At 38.8% G+C, this 26,747-nt stretch overlaps 1 protein-coding gene across 2 annotated transcripts in view; it reads left to right on the top strand.

The window, feature by feature from the left end:
• The first annotated feature begins 6,854 nt into the window (after nt 1-6,854).
• Nucleotides 6,855-26,747, top strand: part of Cacul1 (CDK2 associated cullin domain 1) — a 63,310-nt gene continuing 43,417 nt past the window's right edge. For both annotated transcript variants that reach the window (XM_076834594.1, XM_076834593.1), the window contains exon 1: nt 6,855-7,501. In XM_076834594.1, the coding sequence (XP_076690709.1) occupies nt 7,141-7,501 (361 nt within the window). In that variant the 5' untranslated portion in view covers nt 6,855-7,140. The remainder of the gene's footprint in view (nt 7,502-26,747) is intronic.

The raw sequence follows: 26,747 nt of genomic DNA, 5'->3' as shown, positions 1-26,747 counted from the left end.
GCTTTTTGTTTTGAGGACACAGAGCCTAGGGACGCACTTGTAGGAAGCCGAGAGGAGCTGGTTGTCCTAATGTTTTGGTGGTGGCCAAGCCATACACGCTGAGCATGAAAGCCCAAGTGGCAGGGGTGCCCACACGGCCCTTGATAAACTTGATGTGTGGGTTTGTGTTATACAGAGCTCTCTGAACTGTGGGGCCCAGGGCAGTGGCTTCTTTGGAGGTGAGGTCTCACTTCCAGAGGCTTTTGCTTCTTTTCCATGTTGGTGAACCCCTTCCACAGTCCCATTGTATCTCTCTGTATTTTTGGTTAAACAGAAAACAACTCTCAAGTAGAAGAGGACTTTACTGGAAGGATGTTGAGCAGCTTATGGAATCAACAAGAAGGTTGGGGAACCTGGCCTGGAACACAGGCAGAAGCCAGGTGTAGCTGGGTCTCTGAGAACGCCGCCGAGGTCATGCCAGAGGGAGCTGGTGCTTAACATATTTCCTCAAGTGCCGCCCTTGCTGTGAGACTCAGGCTCTGCAGATGTCATTCATTATTTCCAGTGATTCCTTTGGCTTCCAGTCATTGTCTCCACACTTGAGTCCCTTGTCAAGAAGGTTGTCTGCGCGTAGGTTGTGTGACCCTGCTGTGGATGATAGCATGTGGGGAAAGAGATGTCTGGCACCCTTAGGCTTTCTGCACAGTGGTAGGTGGGGACTTGCTTCTCACTAAGGAATGCAAATTGTGAGTGTCCAAATAGGAAGGAAATCAGGTGCTTGGAAGCAAAACAAAAACCAAAACAAATCTCCACTATATCCACGGTAGGTCGGTAGGTTGACACCAGCAGAAATTTCTTTCTTCATCCTCAATGTTGACTCATCATCAAGTCCCATTGATCCTAAAGTCAAAACAAATGTGCAGTCTACCCCTTCTTCCTGTGTCCACAGCCATGTCCCTAGTCCAAGCCACCATTTTCTGCTGCCTGAAGTATTGTCACAGCCCCCTGCTTGGGTTCTGTCTTCACTCTTTCTTTTCCTATATGCCACTTGCCTCAGGACAGTTAGGTGCCCTTATAAAATGTTAGGACACATCATATGCCACTTCTCTGCCTCTTTAGCATTCAAATGGAAACACAGGATCCTCAAAAGGACTTACAGGGACATACATAACCCACCCATAGCCCACTCATCCGCTGTGTGCTGAGCCCCCTGCTCTCCCCTTCATTTCACGTAGTTCTCATTTCTTTCTTCAGGGTCTGGACAGTGCCAAATACCTTCTGTCATGTTTCTTTGGCCTGGAATGTTCTCTGCCTAACTTGTTGTCTGATTAACTCCTATCTACCTTTTCATCTTAGCAGAAATATTCTTTTTCAGAGAGGTTTTCCTTGTTCTCCTAAAATAAAATAATTTTCTCTGTGATGTCCTCAGTACTGTTCTGTGATGCCTAGTATTTTCCTTCATGGTGCTTGTCGTGCTGTGGTTAACTGCTTGATGCCTGACACCTTGATGGAAACTCCACAAAGGGAAACGCATGTTATTCCAGCCATCAGCACCACAGAAATACCTGTGAATGAGTGAAAGGGACAGGCCTATAGCAGGTGCTGGGGAAAGCCCAACCCCCAGACTCCAATAGCTTAAAGCAATTTCTTTCAGCTCCTAAACTCATCAGGTTTATAATAGAATGTGCATCAGTATCTCAGTTCCCCTGCTAGGATGGACTTTCAGATTCAGATGCTAAGATTTTTATAAATGAAAGAAACAAAAATCCAACATGGAAAGAAACAGGAATAGAGAATACTCCCCCGAGTGGCTACACATCTTCATTGTAAGCAATAATCTCAGTGTGCAACTATTGAGACTTGAGTTATTTACATGTCTCTAATCCTCTTACCTTCTAATCAAGAACATTCCAGTAGCTTTGCACTTAGATTCCCAACTGCATCATACATTCAGAAATCATTTCTTTGTCAGTGCTGTATTGGTAACTTATGATCACCTAGAGATTAAAGAAGTATTCATTTTTCTTTATCCTAATATAGTTTATCTTTACAAAAGTTGCATTTTTAAGTTTTTCATGCTAATTTACATAATTAATAGTAATTTAAAATGAAATGGCAATTAAAAGAAATAATCTATGTTTGCACATGGTCTACTGGTCTTCTCTGACTTAATTCTTACTTCACTACTCAAAAGAGGCAACTATGGTTTGTGCATTTTTTCATATATATTTTTTCTGCTCTTCGTGCTTATCTCTGAGCAATTTTATCATTTATTAATAATGCAAGAATTAGGTGAATAGGATAGATAAAAGGATGTAAAAATTGCAATTATAAAACTTTACTTTTTCTTGGGAAAAAACTTCTCTCAGTAAAGGCTATGTTTTAAGAGTTGACTACCTTGGGGCTAGGGATGTGGCTCAAGCGGTAGCGCGCTTGCCTGGCATGCGTGCGGCCCAGGTTCGATCCTCAGCACCACATACAAACAAAGATGTTGTGTCCCCCGAAAACTAAAAAATAAATATTAAAAAATTAAAAAAAAAAAAGAGTTGACTACCGGAAAAAAACACTTGATATGAAATAAGATGACAAGTAGATTTAGGCTGATCATGTATTTATTCATTGAGAAATACTGAATAATTGTGATGAAATACTCTGTGGAAAAGTGACATTAACGTATTTAAAGTCATACAAATACTAATTCTTAGTGATAAAGTCTCCATATTCCTAATCTTAACTATTTTAGATAAGTAGTCACATATGAATTTGGTAATTAAATAAGCATGTCTTTATCTTTTTTGTTAAATATTCATTTTTTAGTTGGACACAATATCTTTATTTTTATGTGGTGCTGAGGATGGAACCCAGGGCCTCGCATGTGCTAGGCGAGAGCTCTACCGCTGAGCCACAGCCCCCGTCTTTTTTGATTCTAATCAGTACTGCACAATTCTGCACAACTCTATTGATTAGGGGGCATTAAGGGGGAGGTAAGTGGAAGGCTGGGACAAGGTTAGGTCATGGATGGTTCCAGGGGATTAGGTACTTGGGCCTGTAATGGGCATTGTTGGCTGCCTGACACCCATGGAAACCTCCCTAATTGACCCCAATATTTGTTCCTATTATCTGTCCCTTCCCTCTCTGCCAATGTACTAAAGGAGAAACTGATCCTTCTCTGAGTTCCAAGGGTGGGCCTATTTTCCAGAGTAACTCCATGCTCTTTCTAGTACAAGGTCTTGGAATCCCAGCCCAAGTGTCAGGTAGTTGGCTCAGGAATGAGACAATGAGACACTGAGAGGAAGTTTGCTGAGGGCTTCTGGGGAAAAAAAATTGCTGATAGAGAGCAACCAGAAATCATGGGTGTTCTTCATCTTGACGTTGTTGTCCACATTTAATGAGGCCTGATTGAGGCGGCTGACACTCTGAGGATGAAGCCTGAGAAGGGGTATGAAAAACATGGCAGAGGGCAGAACTGGAGGCCAGGCTGAACCATACCTCACCTCTTCTTGTCTAGACCCCATGGGTCTGTTAACCATGAATATTTTGAGTTTTGAGCAATTTTTACTTGGGAGTTCTGTTTCTGAAAGCCAAAGCATTTTAACCTATGGTATCCCAATTTATATTTCCTTACTGTTATTTTTATTTTTAAACTTTAAGGTTTGGTATGTTTGATAATAAAAGTAATCCTCATTGTAGAGAACAAAGAAAACATTGAACGAAACCATGCAAATTCCATTATCTCTTGAAAACTATTACCGATGTTTTAAACTAGTCTTCTTTTTGTATCAAACTTTACAAGTATAATTTACATGTATAATTTTAAAGAAACTCACAACCTAGTAGGAAATAGAAACAAACAAAAATTCAATAGATGAATATCTGGGAATGTAGAAGGTTGTCATTTTAACTGCATCCACTGTCATTGTTGCTAATAATGATATATCCTAACTCCACACCCAGGAACAAATCATCAAAGATTTTAAGTCAAAAACTATTGAAGTACAATACACTTTAAAATAGATGTCTTATATTGATTATCTTGAAAGTACACACATAATGGGTTCAGTATTCATCATCGTTCATGAAAATTCCTGGAACAGAGCTTTATTAGGATGAAAGTTACATTGTTATGCCAATCCCTTCAGTTTTGAATGTTTTCAAATTCTCATTGTTTTTTTCTGACCCGTGAGTTCACAGGAAGAACAGAAATGTGGGGACTTACTAGTTGTCTTTTGTTTTTCGGCATCTAATTTAACTGCAGACTGGTCAGAGATTGCAGTTGCTATAGCAATTCTTAGATGGAGACTTGCTTTAGGACCCAGTATGTTTGACTTTTGAAAATATGTCATATATTCTTGGAAGGAATGTGTATTCTATAGTTTTTAGGCAATATTCTATACATAACCACTACATTCAGCTTGGTAACTCATGTTATTAATTCTCCTAGTCCTTTAAAAATTCTTTTTGGTCCTTTTAACCTATGTATTAGTTTCCTGTGGTTTTTGTAAGAAGTTATTACAAACAGATGGCTTAAAATAGAAGAAATGTATTCTCTTGCAGTTCTAGAAGCTAGATTTTAAGTCAACTTTAAGTCTAGATTTTAAGTCAAAAACTATTGAAGTATAATACACTTTAAAATTGAAATTAAGGTGTTGGCAGGTTTGCACTCCCCTCAGGAGGGTCTAGAGAATTCATTCTTTGCCTGTTTAAGCTTTGAGTGGCTGTTGACATTCCTTGACTTGTGGCTACATTACTCCAATCCCTGCTTTTGTGTCCCATTACTGCCTCCTCTTTCCCACGTTTTGTATACCTAACGTTAAGGACCATTTTCATTGGTTTTATGGCCCACTGGGATAATCCAGGATGATTTCCACATATTAAGGACTTAATTACATTTGCAAAAACTCTTTTCCCCAATATGCTCACATTCATAAGTTCCAGGGATCAAGACATGGAACCATCTTTTGTGGGGCTATATTCAACCTGCTGCAATCTTAGATATATGTATAAAATCACCTACTCTGATAGCAGGTTTTTCTTTTTTTCTTGTACTTCTGTCAAATTTTTGCTTTGTATATTTTGTTGCTGTGATATGAGAGATATAATGTTCATATCTTCCCTGTGCGTTGGATTTTTTATATCTTATTTGTGTATTGGAACTCATTTTTGGACACTCCACCCATCATCTATCCAGAAAGAGTCTATTGATGACAAAACTATGAGTTGTTTATCTTAAAAAGATACGATTTAGCTTCTTTTTCCATTTTTAAAACATTGGGTCTGTGATTCTAAGTTTATGTTTTCTTATTATTTCATTTAACTCTCTTCTACTTAATTTTTTAAAAAAATTCCCAAATGATCCAAGGTCAGAGAATTAAAACATATGCAGCTGAAAAAAGAAAAAAGTCGCCGGGCATGTGCCAGCACACGCCTGTAATCCCAGGGGCTCACAAGGCGGAGGCTGGAGGGTGGCAAGTTCAAAGTCAGCTTCAGCAAAACCGAGGCGCTAAGTGACTCGGTGAGACCCTATCTCTAAATAAAATACAAAATAGGGCTGAAGATGTGGCTTAGCGGATGAGTGCCCCTGAGTTCAAACCCCGGTACCAAAAAAAAAAAAAAAAAAAAAAAAAAAAAAAAAAAAAATCATTGTCTTAAATTAAACCATTCCAAAATGATTGGTAAAAAAATTCCATTAGGGGCTGGGGTTGTGGCTCAGCGGTACAGCGCTCGCCTAGCACCCGCGAGGACCTGGGTTGAATCCTCAGCACCATATAAAAATAAATAAAGGTACTGTGTACAACTAAAAAATAAATATTAAAAAAGTTCCATTAAGCATAGTTCAGAACAAAGTGGGGAAATATTCATAGGGAAACTGAAATGAAAGTACTTAAATACATCGTAAGTAACAACTTGCTGAAGCATTTCTTTGACACTAATAACTTATCTTGTGGAAGTAGATTCCTTATCTACTAATATAGGGTTTTCCTAGACAAGGTCCTTATTCCATCAGTAGCTAGACTAAGCTCCACAAGAAAAAAAGCATAAAACATATTCTCAATTACTACCACTATTGCTATAATTTGGAAAATGCAATTTTACTGTGAGCAATGAAAGAAATTAGAATCACGTAATTTTCGTCCGTGGGCCTCAAGACACACCTCCAGGTGACAGTTTTGTGGAGCAGTGCAGGAAGTTTGGCGTTAAAAAAAAAAAAAAATGCGTCCGCAGCGCAGAAGAGTTAAAGAACTGGACTACACGCCCACGGGGCGAGGGAGCGGCTCAGCCGACTTCAATCCCTGGCAGCAACACCAAAACGCATCAATATCTCGAACGCATTAATTTTCTCGCCTTCCTGCAGTGACTCGGTTTTCATTCTCGCTTTTGGGTCTCCAAGGCTGAGGAATGATCCCTGAGCAGTCCGCACAAGCCGTCCGACAAGTTCATAACCTGCACCCTGAAGCTTCTCGTGGCCTCACACCGCTGTCCCCACTAAGGCCGCGGCTGCGAGGCACTCCAAGGTACTAAGGTCTGGGCGACGCAAGTGGGCGTGGGAAAACCGCCAAGCACTCGGGCTACAGCAAAGACGTCGGCTTGGCTCTAGTCTTCAAGGGCCTTTCCGATCCTGGTCGTCCTGGTAACCAGACTGCGACCGCGCGTGCGCCGGCCAAACTCCCTTATCACGTGAGGCCGGCCCGGGGGCGGGGTCGGCGAGGCTCCCCGGCACCCGTCGCCCCACCCCTCTCAGAGCCCCGCCGAGGCGGGGCGAACCTTCACCTATTGCGTGGGGTAGACTCAGCTCCCGCCCCTTTTTGCTCTGCTTTCTCCAAGGCTCTTCGCTCGCACCACGTGCCCTTCTGGCCGCTCCCCCAGCACTCTTTCCAACCGCCTGTTGGAAGCTGCCGTAAAATGGCGTGAGTGGCGCTGCCGCTTTACGGCTGCCTCTCCCTGAAGTAGAGCCCCGGAGCGCCCACCGCAGTCAGCTGTGTCTCCAGGAGCGTCGGCCCGGAGCAGAGCGGGAGACCCGGTGTGGCACTGCTCTTCCAGCTGTGGTTTCCCCGTTCCGGTCCCCGGCGATGTGAGCTCTAGGAGCCTGCGGTGCCCCCTGGCCCGGGGGTTGAGGCGGGCGGCAGGTGCCTGTGAGGCGGTCGGGTGCTGGGGGACAGCAGGATGGAGGAGAGCATGGAGGAGGAAGAGGTATTAATCTACGAGGCGATGATGGACGACCAGAACCATAACAACTGGGAGGCCGCCGTGGACGGCTTCCGGCAGCCCCCGCCACCCCCGCCACCCCCGCCGCCCCCCTCGTCGATGCCAGTCCCCGCTCGAGAGCCTCCGGGGGGCCAGCTGCTGGCCGTGCCCGCCGTCTCCGTGGACAGGAAAGGCCCCAAGGAGGGGCTCCCGCTGGGGCCGGAGGCCAATGGGGTGATCATGATGCTGAAGAGCTGCGACGCGGCCGCCGTGGCCAAGGCGGCCCCCGCCCCCACCTCCGGCTCCACCATCAACATCAACACCTCCACCTCCAAGTTCTGTGAGTCCAGCCTTTCCCCGGCAGCTCGGCTTCTCTCCTCCCCACCCGGACGCCGAATCCACCCCCCCTCCTGGAGCAGCCCCGCTTCCTTTGTTCCAGGCCTGGGTCTCCTCTCCTCCCCTCCCGCCCCCTCCCCCTCGGCTGTGCCCGCGGCCAGCGCCTGAGCGGGCCTGGCTTCTTGTGTTACCTGGCCTAGGGAAGCAGCCTGGTACGTACGCCACCCCAAGTTCTGCCACGAACGCGATCCTTATCGCCACTGGCGTCTCAGCATTAGCAAGCTCTTTTCTCATCTGTACCTTCTTAAAGTTTCGCCCTTCGAGGTGAGGGGAAAATAAGCCTGCCTGAGTTTCGTTAGAAGAGGCTTTCAGTCCTTTCTGCAGAGAGAAAAGAAATCTGGCAACTCGTGTTGCTGTGCTTTTAGCCCATCTGCGTACGTTGAACAAGTTAGGGATCGAAAGTTGACCTATATCTACACCGCATTCTTCCACTTCTCTGTACACTTTGCCTCCTGCTAGGGAAACGTTGTGAGTTGCTTCCTAATGCAGTGGGAGGGGCGACATCCGTTTTGAAGCTAGTGTATAAAATCACTTTCCAGAGCCGTTGCTCATAAAACTAAGCAATTTAGCATGTGTCCAAACACAAAAGTTTGTTGCATGTTGAACTTTGTTATGTTAGTGATCAGCCTTAACACTTAGTTGCAGGCAGAAAGATTTAAGACCAAAGTCTGTTTTGTAATCCAGAACTGACCCCAACCAGGATGTATGCTTCATAGGTAGGGAAAGAAAGTGCCTTGGTTTGAGTGTCCCCTGCCCCCGCCTTCGTGGTGGTGTTGCTGCTTGTGCTGGTGGTGGTGAAAATGAATGTGAGCATCACAGCCAGGTTTTCTCTCCTGTTAATGACTGCGAGTTTTAATGGCATCTGGTAAAGCAACTGGAGATTTCATTTTTCTAGTTACTAATTTTATCAAGCAGTACCATTAATTGTCCACTTAGCTGTGCAGAGAAAATATTTGCTTTGATGCGCATATGTAGTCACAACCTTAAACAAAAAGTTCTTATGAGAAGAGCACAAAATCTTAGTTATTTGCCTTCAAGACACTGCTTTAGTGAAAGATTAACATCTGTAATGTTAATCTATTAATGTAATTTATCTCATTAGTAGACACAAAGAAGAAAAACCATTTGATGCCATAAAAACCATTTGATAAAATCCAGCACCTATTTATGATAAAAACTCTTAGAAAGCTGGAAATACAAGGTAACTAGATAAAAGTCATTACCAAAAACATAGGGTACATATATAATAGTTAATGGAAAAAATTTAGATATGTTTACTTTAAGACAAATTAAGGATGTTCCCTGGCACACTTAATTTCAACATGGTAGGAAAGTCCTGGCTAATACCTAAGAGAAAAAGTATAAAGTCTGGAAGGGAAGTGATAAAACCAATAACTTGCAGATAATTTAATCAGTTACCAAGAAAAACCATTAAATTAGAGAAACAGAACTAGTAGGAGTTTATAGTTTTGTTACTACTCTTGTATATATCTACTTCTGACTACCTTTAGTTTGTGTAAATGCTATTTTTGTAGGGTGGTGATGATCAACAATCCTTCTAAAGTCTCTAGGAAGTAACTCAATACATGAGATCTTTAAGGAAAAACTTTAATTAGGAATTAGAGGAGGGTCTAAATAAATTGTATAAGTTTCCATGTTCTTGGGTCAAATTGGTTATTATAAGAATGTCAGTTCTCTCCAATTTAATTTAGAGATTCAGTTTAAGTGCTTTCAAAATATTTGGTTTGACAAACTCGGTTACCTAAAACCTCAAATTTACATGGTAGATGGAATAAAGATTGTGAATAACTAAATCAGTCTTAAAGATTTGGTTTGTTGGGTGTCTTGTGTTATCAGAAGTTAAGATAATATTTCAGAGCTATAGTAATAACAACTGGTGTTAAGTGTAAGAACAGAAATATAGACCCATGGAACAAATTAGAAAGCAGAGAATTACCTATTTATATTTGGGAACTTAAGATAAAGGTGGCATTATAAATCACTAGTTAAAGGAGTCATAGGTTGTTTGAGTGGCTCAGTATATGGATAAAAAAACAAATGACAACATAAATAGGATGGACTCTGAATGAATTAAAGACCCAAATGTGGAAAGAACTACAAAGTTAACGAGGAACCGTTGAAGAAACTTTTCCCTAGAGACAGGGGAGGACTTCTTAAAGATTCAAAAGCTTACACAGATGAAAAATCAGTGGCTTTGGTTATATAAAACTTAAGAATTTTCATTTATTAAAAGACAGATGAAAGAATGAGAGAAGATATTTAAAGAACCTAAAATTGGTAAGGGATTTGATTAGATTAAAGAACTGTACATCTATAGTAAGAGGGCAGCTACATCTTTAAAAAGTAGGCAAAGGATATCGATAAGTAGTTTACAAAATAAAACATCTTAAGAAGAATAAGAAGGGATGAAGGTATTACTGATCTGAGACGTGCAAATTAAAACAGTAATGGAATGTCTTTTTTCACTTATTAGATTGACAAATATTAAAAAACTGGGTAGTGCTAGTATAGGTGGGGACATGAGGATACATGAAAACTCATACCTGTGGGTAGACTGACAGTTTTAGTGGACTTGTGTGCTTATGAGATGTTCAAAGTCTCTGTGGATAAGATAGTGAAAAATAGCCCAGTGGTCCTGAACCAAGACAGTGCTGGAGAAAACAATTGTTGGTGTTTTTTGAAATAGGAAACTTGATGAATATACACTGAGTGCTGGGATGGTTGGTTTCTCTCAGTGATCAGGCCATATCTGGAAGAGCAACTGCAACTGAAGTCACTACTAGGTGTGATTTACCATAATATAGTCATTCTCCAAGACTTATCGCCTGCACAGATCAGATAGACTGGTGAAATTGGAATGTCATAAGAATCACCATCAAGTCTTTGAAGTTGGTAGTATTCTCTATTGTTCCCACACAGATGTACTGTTTGTCACTGTGGGGTTTGTTAGTTTTCCCAGGATGGGGCACACATTGGGTCATTGGCCCTTCCTCCACTATAGCCCTACCTCCAGGGAGCAGTTAACCTGTGTGTTCAGGAACTGAGGAAATTTTGGGTGGAACCTTGGATCCATTGGGCCCCTCATGAGATGGATTGAAGCCAAAATGCCATTTATCTTGTGATGTCCATTGGTCCCTGAGGTTAGTATGGGCTTAGAGCCAGTGTTCTGTAATCCTTGAAAAATCTGAGTGATTTCCATTCCCAACTGCACTCTCTCTCTAACAGATAGCCATGTGTTCCACTGGAACAGGTTAGAAGAAGGCTTAGGTATGTTCTTTAAGCAGTTTTGGAATTCATTCTCTCCTTTGTTCCAGGGGTTCTATGTCCTAACAGGTTCAATCTGGGTATTAGGTGAGATTTCTCATGGCTTTCCATTGTGGTCACTCAAGCGAGACCTTTGTTATACTTAAAGAGTGTCCCGCTCTCATTATTCAGATCAAGTAACATCTTGGTATACTGCCTGCTTATTTTTCTTAAGACACCATAATTAGCTGCCACTAGAGATCCAAACCATCCTGATAATCACTCTGACCCTGCTACTCATTAAAATAATCATGCTCACTTTATATCTGGGAGTTATTTCTACTTATCTTTTGTCATTATGGAAATTGAACTATCCCATTGAATCAGAGAGGCCCTCTTTAGTGGCAGTTTTGCTCATCTTTACCCAGAACTACAAAGAACAACTACTCCCCCATCCCCATATTAGTGCCTCCCTCACCAATATTCTTCTCAATTCCTTAGTGAAGTTCTTCTCAGAACATAGTTTGTTGGGGTGCGGTGAGGGGGTCAGATAGGATAAATACAGTTTATAATTCTGGTCATTCATAAGTCTGGATTCCTTCTCTCACATACTAAGGAATTTCTGGTGTCCTAATCTCCTCTTCCCTACCTCTTTTTTCTTCTCCCTCATTTTCTTCCTTGTCCGTTTCTTCTCCCTCCTCCTTAGTAAAGTGTACCCATTTTAGGTGAGTAGTTTGAATTTTAACCCATGTTTCTGGTCTGAGATTTGATTTTTCTCTACTTGCAAGTTAAAAGTTAGCCTGTTAGTGTTATTATTAGATGCTGACTGAAGTGGGAGATTTCCTGGGTTGGAGATAAGGAATGTATTACAACACAGCAAACAACATAAGAATCACCATATTTTCTTAAGTTCCCCTTCCTTCCAAATTCCACAAGGATGATACATTAGTACTATGGATACTTTTTTCAGTGTGTTTGTTTCACAGCTGAAGAACACTGAATTTGGGGGAATCCACTGCTTTTATAGAAAGCAAATCAGCTGTTTGTTTAGCGGGGAAACTGCCTCATGTTTCAAGGTTACCAAATGCAGAATAGCAAAGGTTTAGGAAGGGTTGCTCAGGGCCATGTAGTCTTGGCACACTGAGCCCTGCAGGGGAATGCATGAGGCCCAAGGAGGACTTTCCTTCCGATGGTAACCACTGCATTAATCAAGAGATGACTTATTTCACCACTCTAAAATACACCTTATGCTTCTTTGCAGTTAGTAACCCTGCCACCTACTGATCTGCTCTCTGTAACTAGAGGATTTTGTAAGTGTAATCATAAAGTTTGTATTATTTTGTGTTTGACTTCTTTCTCTCATTCTGTTTTTGAGATATTCCATGTTCTTGCATGTATCAATTATTTATTCCCTTTTATAGTTATATCTATCATACATTGTTCATTCATCTATTCATCATTTGAGTTGTCTTCAGTTTTGGCTGTTTTGCATAAAGCTGCTAGCTTTGTATGAAGATAGATTGTCAAATAAGAATCTACAAGTGGAATTTCTTGGTTGTAATGTTGGCTGTTTTTTAACTTTGTGAGAAACTGCTGAATTGTTTTTCAAAGTAGTTGCACTATTGTGCATTCCCACCAGCAATATATGACAGTGCCAGTTGCTTCAAATACTTATTGATAATTGTACAGGCCCGGCTTCATTTTCTTGAATGTCAGTCTTCTAAGTTGATTTTCTAGTGGGTAAGTAAGTGCTATTTAATTGTGGTTAACAGTGATGTTGGTTAACCAACTTATCAGCTTTTTTCTATGGCTTGTGCTTTTTGTATCCTAAGAAGTATTTGCATATCCCAAAGTCAGGAAATTTTTTTTTGCGTTTTCTTCTAGAAGTTATATGGTTTTAGCTTTTAAGTTTAGATCTGTGATCTGAATTATGAGTTGATGTATGTGTGTAGTGTGAGATAAAGACAGAACTTCCTTTCTTTCATATGGATGTGTTTCTGTATCAGCATTATTTGTTGAAAAGCCCATTCTTTCCATACTGATTTTGGCAACTTTATTAAAAACCAAACAAATCACAGCCTTTGGGACAGGAGTCCCCTGTGTTTCTAGTTTGCTAGCAAAGCAGTAAACTTTTCTTTTTCCTTTTTCTCAAAATCTCAAACAATACAAAAACAAAAAACTTGACCATATATATGTATATCTGTCTATACCTATCATCTATCTGTGTGTGTGTTGTGTGTGTGTGTGTGTGTGTGTGTGTTTGTATCTTCAATTCTAGGTATCTAAATTAATTAATTAATTTTCCATTAATCCTTTATTTGGTACATCATGTTTAGGATTCTTATTTCTTCTTGGTATTTTATCATTAAAGAATGTCTGTCTATATTGCTGTCTATCTTACTCCGAAGAGTACTTTTTCTGATAGGCATTCTAGGTTTATTAGGATTATTTTTACATGATACGACTTCCCCAGTTCTTTTGTTTTAACTTGTCTTTGTAAAGTATATTTCTTATAGACAACATGTGATTGGATCTTGCTTTTTTAAAAATCCAGTCTAGCAACTTCTACCTTCTAATGGCCTTGTTTAGACCCTTCACATTTAATGTAATTACCCATATAGTAGGGTTTGAATCTATTGTTTTGCCATTTGATTTCACTTAGTTCATCTGTTATTCTTTTTTTAAATTTTTTCCACATCTTTTAATGACTTAGTTTTGTCTCCAGTTTGGCTTATTAACATACTCTTTTGCCTTTGTTGGTTATTCTAGGATTTACAATATGAAAATTTAATTTATAACAGTTTACCTTCAAATAATTTAGACTGCTTTATATATAAAATATAAAAACTTAATGTCAGAATACTTCCATTTCTTCCATCCTGTCTTTTATGATATTATATATTGCTTTACTTCTGTATATGTCATAACCCCTCAAATACATGTTATTAATTTTGCTTTAAAAAATCATTTATTGGGGCTGGGGCTGTAGCTGAGTGGTAGAGCACTTGCCTTGCACATTTGAGGCACTGGGTTCGATCCTCAGCACCACATAAAAATAAATAAGTAAATAAAGATAATGTCCGTCTACAACTAAAACAATTTTTTATAGTCATTATGTTTTTTAGAAATTGAAATTCACAACATCAAGCTAGCTGTTTTATTTATTTATTTATTTATTTATTTGCAGTCCTGGGCATTAAACCCAGGGTTGTTCTACCCCTGAGCTACAACCCCAGCCCTTTTTATACATTTTCTAAAATTTTGAGACAGGGTCTTACACCCAGCAAAATTAACCATTTTAGAGTGAACAATCCAGTGGCATTTAGTACAATTCACAGGATTGTATAACTATTCCTCTATCAAGTTTAAAGATTTTTATTAAAACATTTTTATCACACTGTAATAATATTTTATACCCATTGAGCAATTGGTATGTGTTCTTCCCTCCCCAAGCTCCTGGCATTCCCCCATCTGCGTACCTTCTCTGTGGGTTTACCTATTTTGGATTTTTCATATGAATGGAATCATAAGATGTGAAATTTATTTTTTAAATAATCAGAAGCTGGAAAAGAAATCTTTTACCTAAATAGTTAGCATTTTTATCTAGTTAACATTTTTATCACTCTTTTTTCCTTTGATCCCAGTTTCCTTATCTGTTTTTCTTTTACCTCAAGAACTTCCTTTAATACTTCTTAGAGTATAGTTCTGATGGCTTTGAATTTATTCAGCTTTTGTCTATCTTTATTTTACTTTCATCTTCTAAGATGATATTTGCTGGATATAGCATTCTATATACACAGCCTTTTTTATTCTGCTTTGTTTTTTCTGTCAATACTTTATAGATATCTTTCCATTTTCTTTTTTTAAATATATATGTTTTAGTTGTAGATGGACACAATATATTTATTTTTATGTGGTGCTGAGGAGCAAACCAGTGCTTCATGGGTGCTAGGTGAGTGCTATACCACTGAGACACAACCCCAGCCCCTCCATTGTTTTTTGACCTGCATTATTTCTTATAATAAATGTTGGAATAATCTTATCTTTGTTTCTATCTTTGTAATAGGTCTTCTTATTTCTGTCTTCTTTTAAGATATGTGCATCATATGCATCTGTGTTGATGGCAACCATAGATACTTTTCTGTTCATTGATCTAATCATTTTCATTAAGTTTTGCACTGTCATCAGGTCAAATAGCCCACTCCATTGTCTGCGAATTTCCTTTTTTCCATCATAATTATCACAGCCAAATTGTTTTTTTTCAAGAACTTTATTCCAATTGTTTATCATTGATAGTTAAGTAACACTTGGCTGCTGCAGTAGTGCCATGCATTACTGGAACACTGTGTCATCACTGCCTTTCAATCCATCTAGATCAGAAAATCAAAGATAACTTTTTAGCCTTTAGGAGTCTGTTTCTTGTAACTGTTCTCATAGCAAATACTTTGTCAGTCACAGTTCACTGCAAGAAACCATTCTAGGTATCTAAAGCAAGAAGCCACAGAGATTTGGAGTTTGAATGCTCCAAATCATGTCTCTACTTTGCAGGAAAATTGGCAGCAGTAATTAATGTTTTTTTTGTTTTGATTTGGTCTTCCAAATATCACTTAAATGTGTTCTCTTGGTGGAACCTAATTGTTTTTTAGGGAGTGGTGCTGGAGATTGAACCCAGGGGCGCTTTACCAGTGAGCTACATTCTTAGCCCATTTTAGTTTTTATTTGGAGAACAGGGTCTTGCTAAGTTGCTGACGTTGGCCTCGAACTTGCAGTCCTCCTGCATCAGCTTTCCAAGTCACTGGGATTGTAAAGTGTGAGCTATCATGCCCAACCGGAAAGTATAATTTTTAGTGTAACTTTCCATTCCACATTAGTCAGCATACTATGAAAATAACCACCAAATCTCAGGAATTTATATAACAAAGGTCTATTTCTTGCTTATGTTACATTAGTGGCTGAGATCTGGCTTCGGCTCTCCATATGCCATCTCATTGTAAAGAGCGGGCAACTCTTTTCTGGACCTTGCCATTCTTGGAAGAGGTAGAGAAGAAATAGAAACATATGTGGTTTTTAAAGCTTTTAAGCGCAGATTAGCACATCTGATGTATCACATCAGAATGCTACATGTGCTTATGTTCCATATATGTTTAACAGAATAGAATGGCTTTCTGTATGTGTGGGGAAGGAGGGCATGTAGGCCTGGGGCTACCTGGCTCCATTAACACCCAGTGAAGGATCTTGCACTGATTGATGATGATGTTCCATGATCAGAGGAGACTTATTATCTCAACCCAGTCACTAATGGTTCTCTCTCTCAGATGAAGACACTGAGCCATCAAGATCTTACGGATCCGGTCTTGCTTTTTTTTATTTAAACACTTATCACGTAAAATGTCATCGATGAAACTGTAAGAGAAAGCCATTTTAGTGTTTATGTAAGCCCAGGTCAAATCCCTAAAGAAAATCAATGCTGTTTACTTTCTCTATAAACTGTGCACCATATATAACCACATTGTAAATTGTTCTGTGCTATGTAAAAATTTACTGTAGCTATCCCTTTGTAGTGTGACTTGGCAGGGCAAATTGGCCTCTCTTTTACTTTCTACTTTTGTGGACATTTGGCTGTTAACCTCTGTAGATCTGTAATATGTAGTTGTAGGTGTGCTGATTAGACATCTAAATGTCTTTTTTTTACTTAAGAAGTATTTATTTATTGTATGCCAAGTTGATATTTTTAATATGGGAGGTGATAGACAAAAGATTAATGGTACATTATGATTAAATACTATAGTAAATTTATGTACATACTTGGTAGCTTAGAAGAAAGAATACCTGTGAATATGAAGACACGTTGCCAGGAGGAGGTGGGTCGGGGGAATTGAGCTTTGAGAGGCCAGTAGTTAAAATGACTTCTGGAATATAGGGTGTGGGAAATGCAGTGGCACAAATTAAAACTGGGTAGGTAGAAGGAACTGGATTGTGAAGGACTTGCCATGTTAGAAGGAGGATTTCTTCTAGGCATGGGGCCCTGAAGGATGTTAAGGAAGGAAGTCTACTTGCTATGTCTTGATGTGAGAGTAGAGAGAGTGAAGCCTGGAGACTAGTGGTGGGTTATAATTAAGTCTCCACAATTGGAGGTCTGAATAAATAAAGCTTTGGAAGCAAGGAGGTTTCAGATTTTATAGATATTTAGTGACTAGAATCTACAAAAATGTGCCAGAGAGGGAGAATAAAGACTCAGGATTGATGTTGGATGACTGAAACTGGCCCCGACTTTTGACACAGGTATGGAAAGAATAAAGGTTTTGAGTGTTAATGTTTCTTTTAAGAACATTCAGGCAGAGCGGTCCAGGGGCAGTTGGTAAATCCTGGGCTTTCTTTTCTCCTATGCCTTAGAATATTGGAAATCCTGAAACAAAAATTTAATTATGATAGATTTTTTTCCCCCATTTTTAAGAATTTGAAATTCACCAAACTTTGGCCTTAAAAAGGAATAAAGCTGAGGCTGGGGATATAGTTCAGTTGGTAGAGTGCTTGCCTTGCATGCACAAGGCCCTGGGTTGGATCCCCAGCATCAAACAAACAAACAAAAAAGGAACAAAGCTTTGTGCTTATTAGAATAGTGCGGGGTTTTAATTTAAAAGTTCAATTTATAGGAAAAGACATACGATAAACTGTTATCTAAGGTCAATCATTTGACTATAATTGATTTAGATATTTCTTCTGGCATTTATCCACATATCTCAGTGTGTTAATGTATTGTTATTGCTTACTTTATCATGCTTATGTGTTATTGATTTCCTGTGATTTAAGATGAGAATTTAGTTCTTTTATATTTCTACACACCTCACCTCTCCAGTTCTTTTAATACCACAATTTTTGGTTTAATAAAAAACACATTTATATTATAGCTGTGTAAATGATCCCTGAAGGGCCAAAAGTATACTCAGATCCTCACATTTTCTTTCACCTAGAACTATGCTATTAGTTGCCTTATTTGTATTTACATAATTCTTATTAGATATAGTCTTAAAAGTTTTAGCAGCTTCATAGATTGACCATCTGATGACTGGTGATTTTGAAATGCTCAAACAAATCAGTTTGTTTTACTGTCTGCTTGTGAAGCTGTCCTCTTGTTTCTGCTTATTCCTTGGGGCCGTGCATAGTCAGCACCTTCCCATGTAGATGGGAATGATTGCTTCTTTATATTTTCCTTTTTGTTGGTGAGTGTGTGTGTGTGTGTGTGTGTGTGTGTAGAACATATCTTTTTTTGATACCAGTGATTAAACCCAGGGCACTTAACCACTGAGCCACATCCCTAGTCTCTCTTTTTTTTTTTTTTTGAGACAGGATCTCATTTGCATAGGGCCTCAATAAGTCACTGAGGCTGGCTTCCAACTTACAATCTCCTGCCTCAGCCTCCTGAGCCCCACCATGCCCAGCTGTACAGAAAGAAAGTATCTTAATATTGTTTTTATACTTTATTAACAATTCAGGTATAAGATTCTTAAGTGAAATTTCCCTTAGAATTTTGTTAAGTGTTTCATTTACATTAAACTAGCATGCTATAATGAATGAAGGAGTCAGATAACATTTTAATTCTTGTTCTGTATGTGACATTTTTTTCCCCTTTGAGAAAATTTGTGTGATATTTTCTTATAGTAGCACGTCAATATTTCTCTGTACATTTTCTCTATTATCCCTTTCTCTCAAATTGTTGGTGGTAAACATGGTAGTTGGTAGAACATGGTAGTGAAATGTTGAATTTCCTCTTTTGATCTTCTAAGTCTTTTAACTTTTGGTATATAATGTTTCTCTTAATGCTTTGAGAGAGTTCCTGGATGTTTTCTTTTTTCTTCATCCCCTGGATTTTAAACACTGGCAGATTACTACTTTTTCTTGATAGTGATCTTGATTTTTATCTTAGGGTAAGAATTGTAGTGTTTTTTTAAGAAAAAGTTTATTCTACTTAAATTATTTTTGTTGTAGCTTGTCAACTTTTTGTTTTTGGTCTTCCATCTCTAAGACTTTGTGTAAATCTTTGGAAATCCTTAGCCATCTATTCATATTTAAAACCGAAAAAGGCTAATAAGCACTTCTGTGTGTATAGAGGGCCTTGTCAAGCTTAGTTGGTCTTCACCTTTTGCTGATTAAATGCAGAGCTGCATTTAATTGGCTGATTAAAGGCAGGGCTGCATTTTTTTGAGGAACTTCCAAGTATTCATATGTGAACAAATGTCTTTTCTCTGAACCATTGAGTTTTGTAGAAAAGGATCTTCTAAAAAAAGGTAGGGGTGGGAGATGGAACAGGAAGAAAAGGAGCAAGGTAGATGCAGGAGTGTTTCTTGTGCTGATGTTTGACTCTGGCTTCACCAGTGCTGTGGTTCACACCTCCCACCCCTGCTTTGCACGTATCTGTGCCTCCCAAGTCTTAATACTTTGTCTTCCAGTTTCTTCACAGAATAACACTTTTCTAGCTTCTTTCTATTTTTTAGCCTACAGACTTTTGCAGTCAATCTCCATTCCACCTCTCACCCCTTTCCATCTCTTCCTCATTGTATCCTGTCCTCAAATCCTGAACCTTGTAGGTCTGGCAGAGCAAGAGTGGCTCCCTTTCTGTTGGGATACATGTCAGCACTTGCCTTTTGTGATTCCTTCAAAGTTCACATGTTCTTGGTCTTCATGCCAAGGAGAGATTGACCTGTTTAAATCTTGGAAGACATCAGAGAATTTTAAAACCATGGCAGGCCTGTAACCAGCAGTTTATACCTATATAATCCCAGTTGATAATACTTTGAAGTTTGAATATCTTCGAATTTTTAAAAATTTTGGATTAGGTGAACTTGGTACCATAATGGATGGCTTGGTAGTCCTTGGCCATTTCATATTGTTATAACATGTTCATGTTAGGAACTGTGTCATAGGTTCAAGATAATGAAATTGTAGTACAGTGTTGTGCAGTTACCATTCTAAAAGAATGGAGATCTCAGTTCTTCCTGGTCGCCCTATAGCTAGGTAGAGTTTTTGTTTTTGTTTTTGTTTTGAGATAGTAGTAGTAAAGGAAGTTTCTGCTATTCTATTACATTTTCTCAAGTTGGAAAATGTGTGAATTCCTAAGCAGTAAAAGAGTAACAATGTATTTCCCATGTAAGTTTTAAAGTTTATAATGGGAGAAGAGGTACTTCATTTGATACAAAGGCCAGACAGGTTGGATAGTGTCAGATATTGGTACAGTTATAACCTTACCTGGACCAAAATGTTTTTTGTTTATTATGGGTTTTTTTTGTTTGTTTTTATGTAGGGTGAGGGATTGGTAGCATAGAACCCTTAAAGAATGTGTTAATGAGGACCTATATAAAATGACACATTAGATATATTTTATATATTGTTATTAGGAAGAATGACTTCATAATGATCACAGATATTTTAAACTGTCCAGTGTTTCAGTTGAATTGTGCAGACCACAGACCTTAACACCAAGAAACTTCCCAAACACCTAAAACTCACAGGTTTTTGAAAGGATTTACCCCACTTAAAAAAACAAGTGCTTCACTAGGAATTAACATTAGCTACCTTCTTCTATTGGCAAATCAAAGTATACCCAAGTAGGCGGTGCAGGTTTTGTTTTATTCTAATAAGGAAAAGGATATTTAAAGATTTCAGTAACTCCTTTTACTATTTTTTTTAAGCTGATCAGTTTCTCTGAGAATCAACTAAGTATCACTGTTTTATTTGTATCAGAGTTACTTCCCTTTTGAGAAAATATTAGCTAGGATTTTTCTGTCTTAAATAAAACTTACCTCCCCCCACTTATTAGATACACTGCCTGGTTCAGCTTCGGGTTCGCCTCTTCCACACTGACCATGCCCTTTCTTGATTGCCAAGGCCTTCTCCCTTTCTGAAAGTTTTGTTCTTGACCGTTAGCTTCATTCTTGTAAGAGTTCAGTCATACTTGTGTGCTGCAGGGAGCAGAATATTGTGCCCAGTGGTAATGTCTTGGACAACACAGATATATTAAGTAGTTATTGACTGCTGGGTACACATGATCACAAGAAATCACAAATTTTCTTCTACAAAGTATATGCTGGCTAGAGTTAGATAAACTAGAGTTCTTTTTGCCTACTCTGTTCTTTTTTTTTTTTTAATATTTATTTTTTAGTTGAAGTTGGTCACGATACCTTTATTTATTTATTTTTATGTGGTGCTGAGGATCAAACCCAGGGCCTCTCACGTGCTAGGCAGGCGCTCTACTGCTGAGCCACAACCTCAGCCCTCCTACTCCATTCTGATTACCAAATTTATAATTTTAGTTCATCTAAAAAGTGTATTTTAAACATAATTTAGCTTATTAAATTTGACTTAATTATTTATTTTAGAATTGCCATTATTGTAGTCTTTTTAAAGAGTCAATTTTAACTGAAAGTAACTTTTGGGGGGCGTATGGAATAGGGATATAGAGTAGCACTTATAGAGTCTGATGTGAAACAGTTCTGGCTACTCTTTTAACATTGTCTTTAATATATATTGTTATTTGACTAATTCAAATTGTTGACAACTGACAAACCCCCTTATTATCAGTACACAGAAGAGAAACTTTAGTGTGACCCCCTGGCTGTCCTAAGCTACCGACGCAGTGGCATTAGTTAGAGATTCTCAAGCTTGAGCAGTCTTGACAAGCTGGAGCAAGGCTTGTTAGATCTAGGGTCCCACCTAGAATCTGGCCTGGCAGTTTGCTTTTGCAGCAGTTTTCAAGTGATGCTGTTGCTGATACTGCTCTGGAGGTCACTTTTGAGAACCACTGAAAGCAGGTAGTGATCAGCCTTTGCAGTAGACCAAGCTTATTGTAATTTCTGAATTTATTCCCCTCTTGAATAAATTCAAGAAATAATACCAAAAGTCATCCAAAGGATTATTTAGTAGGATTAACCTGCTTTCCTTTAGCCTGTGTGAAATCAAATATGATTTAAGCCTTAATTCTAAAACAAATACTAAGTAGTAGTATGCCTTGAACTTTTTCTAGTGGGCATTTATTTTAATACTAAATTAGTCCACTTCAGACTTAATATTGAATACCTACCATTTGTTTGGAGTTGGTACTCTGTTGGTGAATTTTTTTTCCATGGGGCTAATGTTTAGTATGAAATGGATCAACAATAATAAGTAAATAAGTTGAGTTTTGATAAGTTATTTGGTCAAAAAAAGGATGCGTGTTTATTACTGCCTGGTATGAGTTATACATCTCGAATAGTTTCCTGTTTATTAGCAGCCTGGTATTTCTTAAACCTTAGGTTTCAGCTATTCCATGTGTTTTAGACTTTGTTTCATTTTACTTTACTAAAGTTTGGTTAAACTGTCTTCTCAGTAGGATTTAGATCATATGAACTTGTTATCTGTTTCTAGGTTTAAGCCTTGTATAACTTGATCTTTGAGGCTTACACTACGGATCTTTAAATTTTTTTTTTAATGTGAATGTTTCTAGAAGACATATACAGTTCATTCTTCTGTAAAATTCTTTTACCAAACTTGATTTATTAACTTGTGTTTACTGGCCTAGTTTTGTAGGCATCTGATTTTGTAGAACTAGCCCCCCCGCCCTTTTTATTTTTTATTTTTTTAGGAGTTGGAGTCCTGCCAGGTTGTCCAGCCTGTTTTGGGACTCCTGGGCTCAAGTGATCCTCCTGCTTCAGCCTGCCAAGTAACTAGGACTGCAGTCATGCAACACTATGCTTGGTCTTATAGTGCTTTTTAAAATTGACTGAAAAAGTAATCCATTATTTTCAAGTGGAAAATCTTAGATAAAATTTAGTAATTTAATGGTGATATCAATTTTATCTGGATTATTGTGTGTGTTTTTTTAATGAACACAATACCTTTATTTATTTACTTATTTTTATCTAGTGCTGAGGATTGAATCCAGTGCTTCACACATGCTAGGCAAGTGCTCTACCACTGAGCTACAACCCCAGCCCCAAGATTCTGTGTTTTCATTTGGATTCTCAGTTGTTGATGTTGCATATCATATCCAGAAAAAGAATTTAAAAGGTAGAATTCAAGAATTTCTTAGTTCACTGGAAATCTTTTAACCACAGACATGTATGTTGAAAAAAAAGACTGGTATGCACCGTGTATTGGTGGGGAATTATGGGTGATTTTTCTTTTTTGCTTTTGTTTTCTAATATATACTTAAGGCTGAACTACTAAAATCAAGAATAAAATCGAAAAATATTGTCTAAATTATTTGGCTTTGTTAGTCTTCTGAGATTTCTCCATGTGGTCTGCACTCTGTCCTATAGCACTGCATGTTGCCTTTTTAAATTGGTAAACTAGTTGTTTTATTTATTGCATGAATTTTGACTGTGGTTTTTTCCGGTCAGTCCACATTTTTCAATGGTGAAAGTTTAAAGGGATTTCATTTCTTTAATCAGCAGATCTAATTTTTAAAGTTCAAGGCTGCATACTTATACACATGAGGCTATGTGTTTAAACTGCTAATAAACTGCTGATGGTTTTTGTTTTTTTAATCAGGAATGGGTTGGTATTAGCAAAGAAATAACCAGTATCTTAAAAGTTCCCTGCATTGTCATCATAAATGTGGACCTAGGATTGTGTGAGGAGCCCTCCTTAGACCAGCTTATGCTCACTCTTCAGGCCTCCTCTGGCTCTGCCCATACTCGCCCAAGTTCTGCTTCTCTTGCCACTGGTGAGGATTGGCTGGCCTGAGAAAAAGGTTACATTTGTTAGCATGTGAGGCCAGCTGAATTGACTTCTTCATCTGATTTTTAAATAAAATGTATTTGAAAATAGGTGCATATTATATATGTGTGTGGAAATAGATGTAACTCTTTTTTTCTGTATGTGGAAAGAGGCTTCTTTACTGTTCCTTGAGTTGTTGTCATTTTTTTAAAAATGCCCCTTTTCAAAGATCTTTAAAAGCAGAGCATTAAAAAAACCAAACAGGGCTAGGAATATAGCTCAGCTGGTAGAGTGCTTGCCTCCCATGCACAAGGCCCTGGGTTCAGTCCCCAGCACCACCACCACCACCAAAAAAAAAAAAAAAAAGTAAAAATCAAATACAAATTTCTTTAAAAAATAAGAAAGATACCCGAGTGGCATCAGTGGTTTCTGCTTCCAAAGTTGGTCTCCATTGTGTCCTAATAGCTAGAGGACTTTTTTATTTTTTATTTTTATTTTTTAATTATTTACACACACACACACACACGTAATAGCTAGAGGACTTTATATTTTAGTTCCTTTCTCCTCCTCCTTCATGTCTTTGATTCTGATTCGGTGACTTGCTGAGGTCTGACTCCTCTGCTTGAGAAGTAGGCACGCTCCCCACCTGTGGCCACGTGGTGTGGTTTGTTGAGCTCAGCAGGCAGGAGCCCAAGGACTAGTGTGTGGGGTCTTGGCTTTGTGGAACTGGCAACCTTCTCTTTGAGCATTACACTCCTGTTCTTCAGGTTTCAGCTTTTGGTGTAGAGTGTGCTTTTGGTGGTATACTGATAAGGAATTCACTAACAGTATCACATAGAATATAATTTCCTTTTCAGTTTTCTTTGAATCCTTTAGATTACATGAGCAGAAATGTAGTGTGTAACACTTTTCAACATCTGCCAATCTCTTTAACAGGGAAAGCCAACTTCAGGCTCAGAACACTTGGCAGGCAGCAGGACCTCACTAAAATTTGACAACATTGTATTATTTGTATATTGCCATCTGTTTAATGGCAAGCAATGTGGATTTTCTGTTTTAATAAAAGAGACCTTCCTTCCCCTTTTTCTTTTTTAAAAAGCACAAATAGTTTTAAGTACAAGGTAATGAGACCAGGAAGCACTTGTAAGGGAGTTGAGGAAGTGAGATAGAGAAGGTAAGGAAGCTGGCAGAGTCGGTCACCACTCTGAGCCCAATCCCTGTGGGGAACTCTGGGTGTTAGTACAGCACCTGTGTCTCAGTTATCTCACCTGACAGCAGAGGGATCTACTGAGGTAATGAGACTGAATCCTCATTAGCCATTGATTGAAATGTAGTTGGAGAGTATGGCTACTTCTCTACCGCTCCCAACCTGCCTCTCTCCTCTCTAGAGCAAGTTATGGCAGCTAGACAGAACACTGAGGCAAGTAATTGTAGGTGTTGACAGTTGGCCTTTGTGGACAAGGGTATGTTGATTTCCGTTGCTGTGACAAAATATCAAAGCAAAACAACCTAAAGGGGAGAAAGATTTATTTTGGCTTATAGGTTCAGAGGTTTCAGTCCATGATTGCGTGACCCCATTGCTTTGGACCTCTGGCAAGACAGAACATCATGGTGAGGAGCTTGTGATAGAACAAAGCGGCTTATCACATGGCATCTGGGAAGCAAAGAGTTTGTTTTTATAACAAAGTCCCCCTCCATTAAGCTATGAATCCATAAATTCATTCCTGAGGTTGGAGCCCTCATGATCCAGTCACCTCCCAAAAGCCCTGAAGACTGCTATGTTGGGGTCCAACTCTTCAACTCATGAGGTCTGGGAGAACATTTAACATCAAACCATAATAGTAAGTGGGTGAGGCACCAGCAGCATCTGCTACACCTGCAGATAAGCTAAGCTTTTTCTGCTCCTCCTCTTAGTAAACAGCAGCCCTGACTTTTGGTGCTCAGGCCAAAAACTTGGGAGTTATCCTTGAATGTTCTTTTAGATCTCTCATCCAGTCCATTAGCAATTCTTACTGGCTTTGCCTTTAAAATATATTCAGAATCTGACCTCTCCCTATAATCTTCAAGGCCACCACTTGGCCCCAACCCTACCCCCTCCCCCAAATCACAGCTTCCTAAATTAGTTTACTCTCAACACAGCAGCTGGAATGCTCCCATACCAAACATAAGTCAGATCACGGCACTCCTGCTTAAAACCCTCCAGAGGCTCCCATCTTACTCAGTTTTTACAGTGATCCAGAGGCCCTGCGTGGTATGGCAGCCTCTTAATTGTGTGTGTGTGCATATGTGCACACAGTTCTTTTTGTCTTCAGTTTTACATTTAATCCAATACTCCTTTCCTCTCCATTCTCGTCATTGTGAGTTCTGATTTTGTAAATTATTTGGTCACAGTTGGGATTTCATCTTTACTAGTATAGCCTTGTTGATTTCTTCTTCTTCTTCTTCTTTTTTGACAGTGAATTCACTTTATGGCATACGGTGTTGTTGGTTTTGACAAATGCATGGATGTGGTATCTAATACCACAGTACCACAGTTCCATACAAAATAATTCATTGCCCTAAAAATTTCCCCATGATACCTTTTTATAGATAATCCTTTACTCTACCACCCAGCCCTTGGGACTCAGTAATGTTTTTCTTCCTATAGTTTTGCCTTTATTAGTGTCATATAAGTGGGACTCAAAATATGGATCCTTTTGGGTCTGGCTTCTTTAACTTAAGAAAATGTTTTTTTTTTTTTCCTGTGTTGGGGAATAAATCAGGGTTTTACATATGCTAAGCAGGTGCTGTACTGCTGAGGTACATTCCCAGCCCCAACAAAATATTTTTAAGGTTATACTATATTGTTTTATGATTCAGTAGATCATTTCTTAAGTGTCCTTTAAAATAAGTTAAGTGAAGATGAAATTGAATTGGTTTAAAGAAAATATTAAATAAAGATGAATAAAAATGATAGATTAAAAAAAATCTTGCTGGGGAAGTGGCTCAAGTGGTAGCGCACTCGCCTGGCATATGTGCGGCCCGGGTTCGATCCTCAGCACCACATACAAACAAAGATGTTGTGTCCGCCAAAAACTAAAAAAAAAAAAAAAAAAAATCTTGAACCTGAATGACCAAGGTTGGAAGTCACTAATGTGATAGACTTTCCTTTACTTGGTACTTCTGCCAGTACTTAACCATGTGTTCTTGGGGGAAGCCACCTAACCTTTCTGTTCTTCAGTTTCTGGTGAAATAAA

This window comes from Callospermophilus lateralis, chromosome 15, assembly GCF_048772815.1.
Source record: "Callospermophilus lateralis isolate mCalLat2 chromosome 15, mCalLat2.hap1, whole genome shotgun sequence".
In the NCBI taxonomy this organism is placed as follows: Eukaryota; Metazoa; Chordata; class Mammalia; order Rodentia; family Sciuridae; genus Callospermophilus; species Callospermophilus lateralis.
The sequence above is the reverse complement of the archived record's forward strand: the minus strand, read 5'-3'. Positions and strand labels throughout refer to the sequence as shown.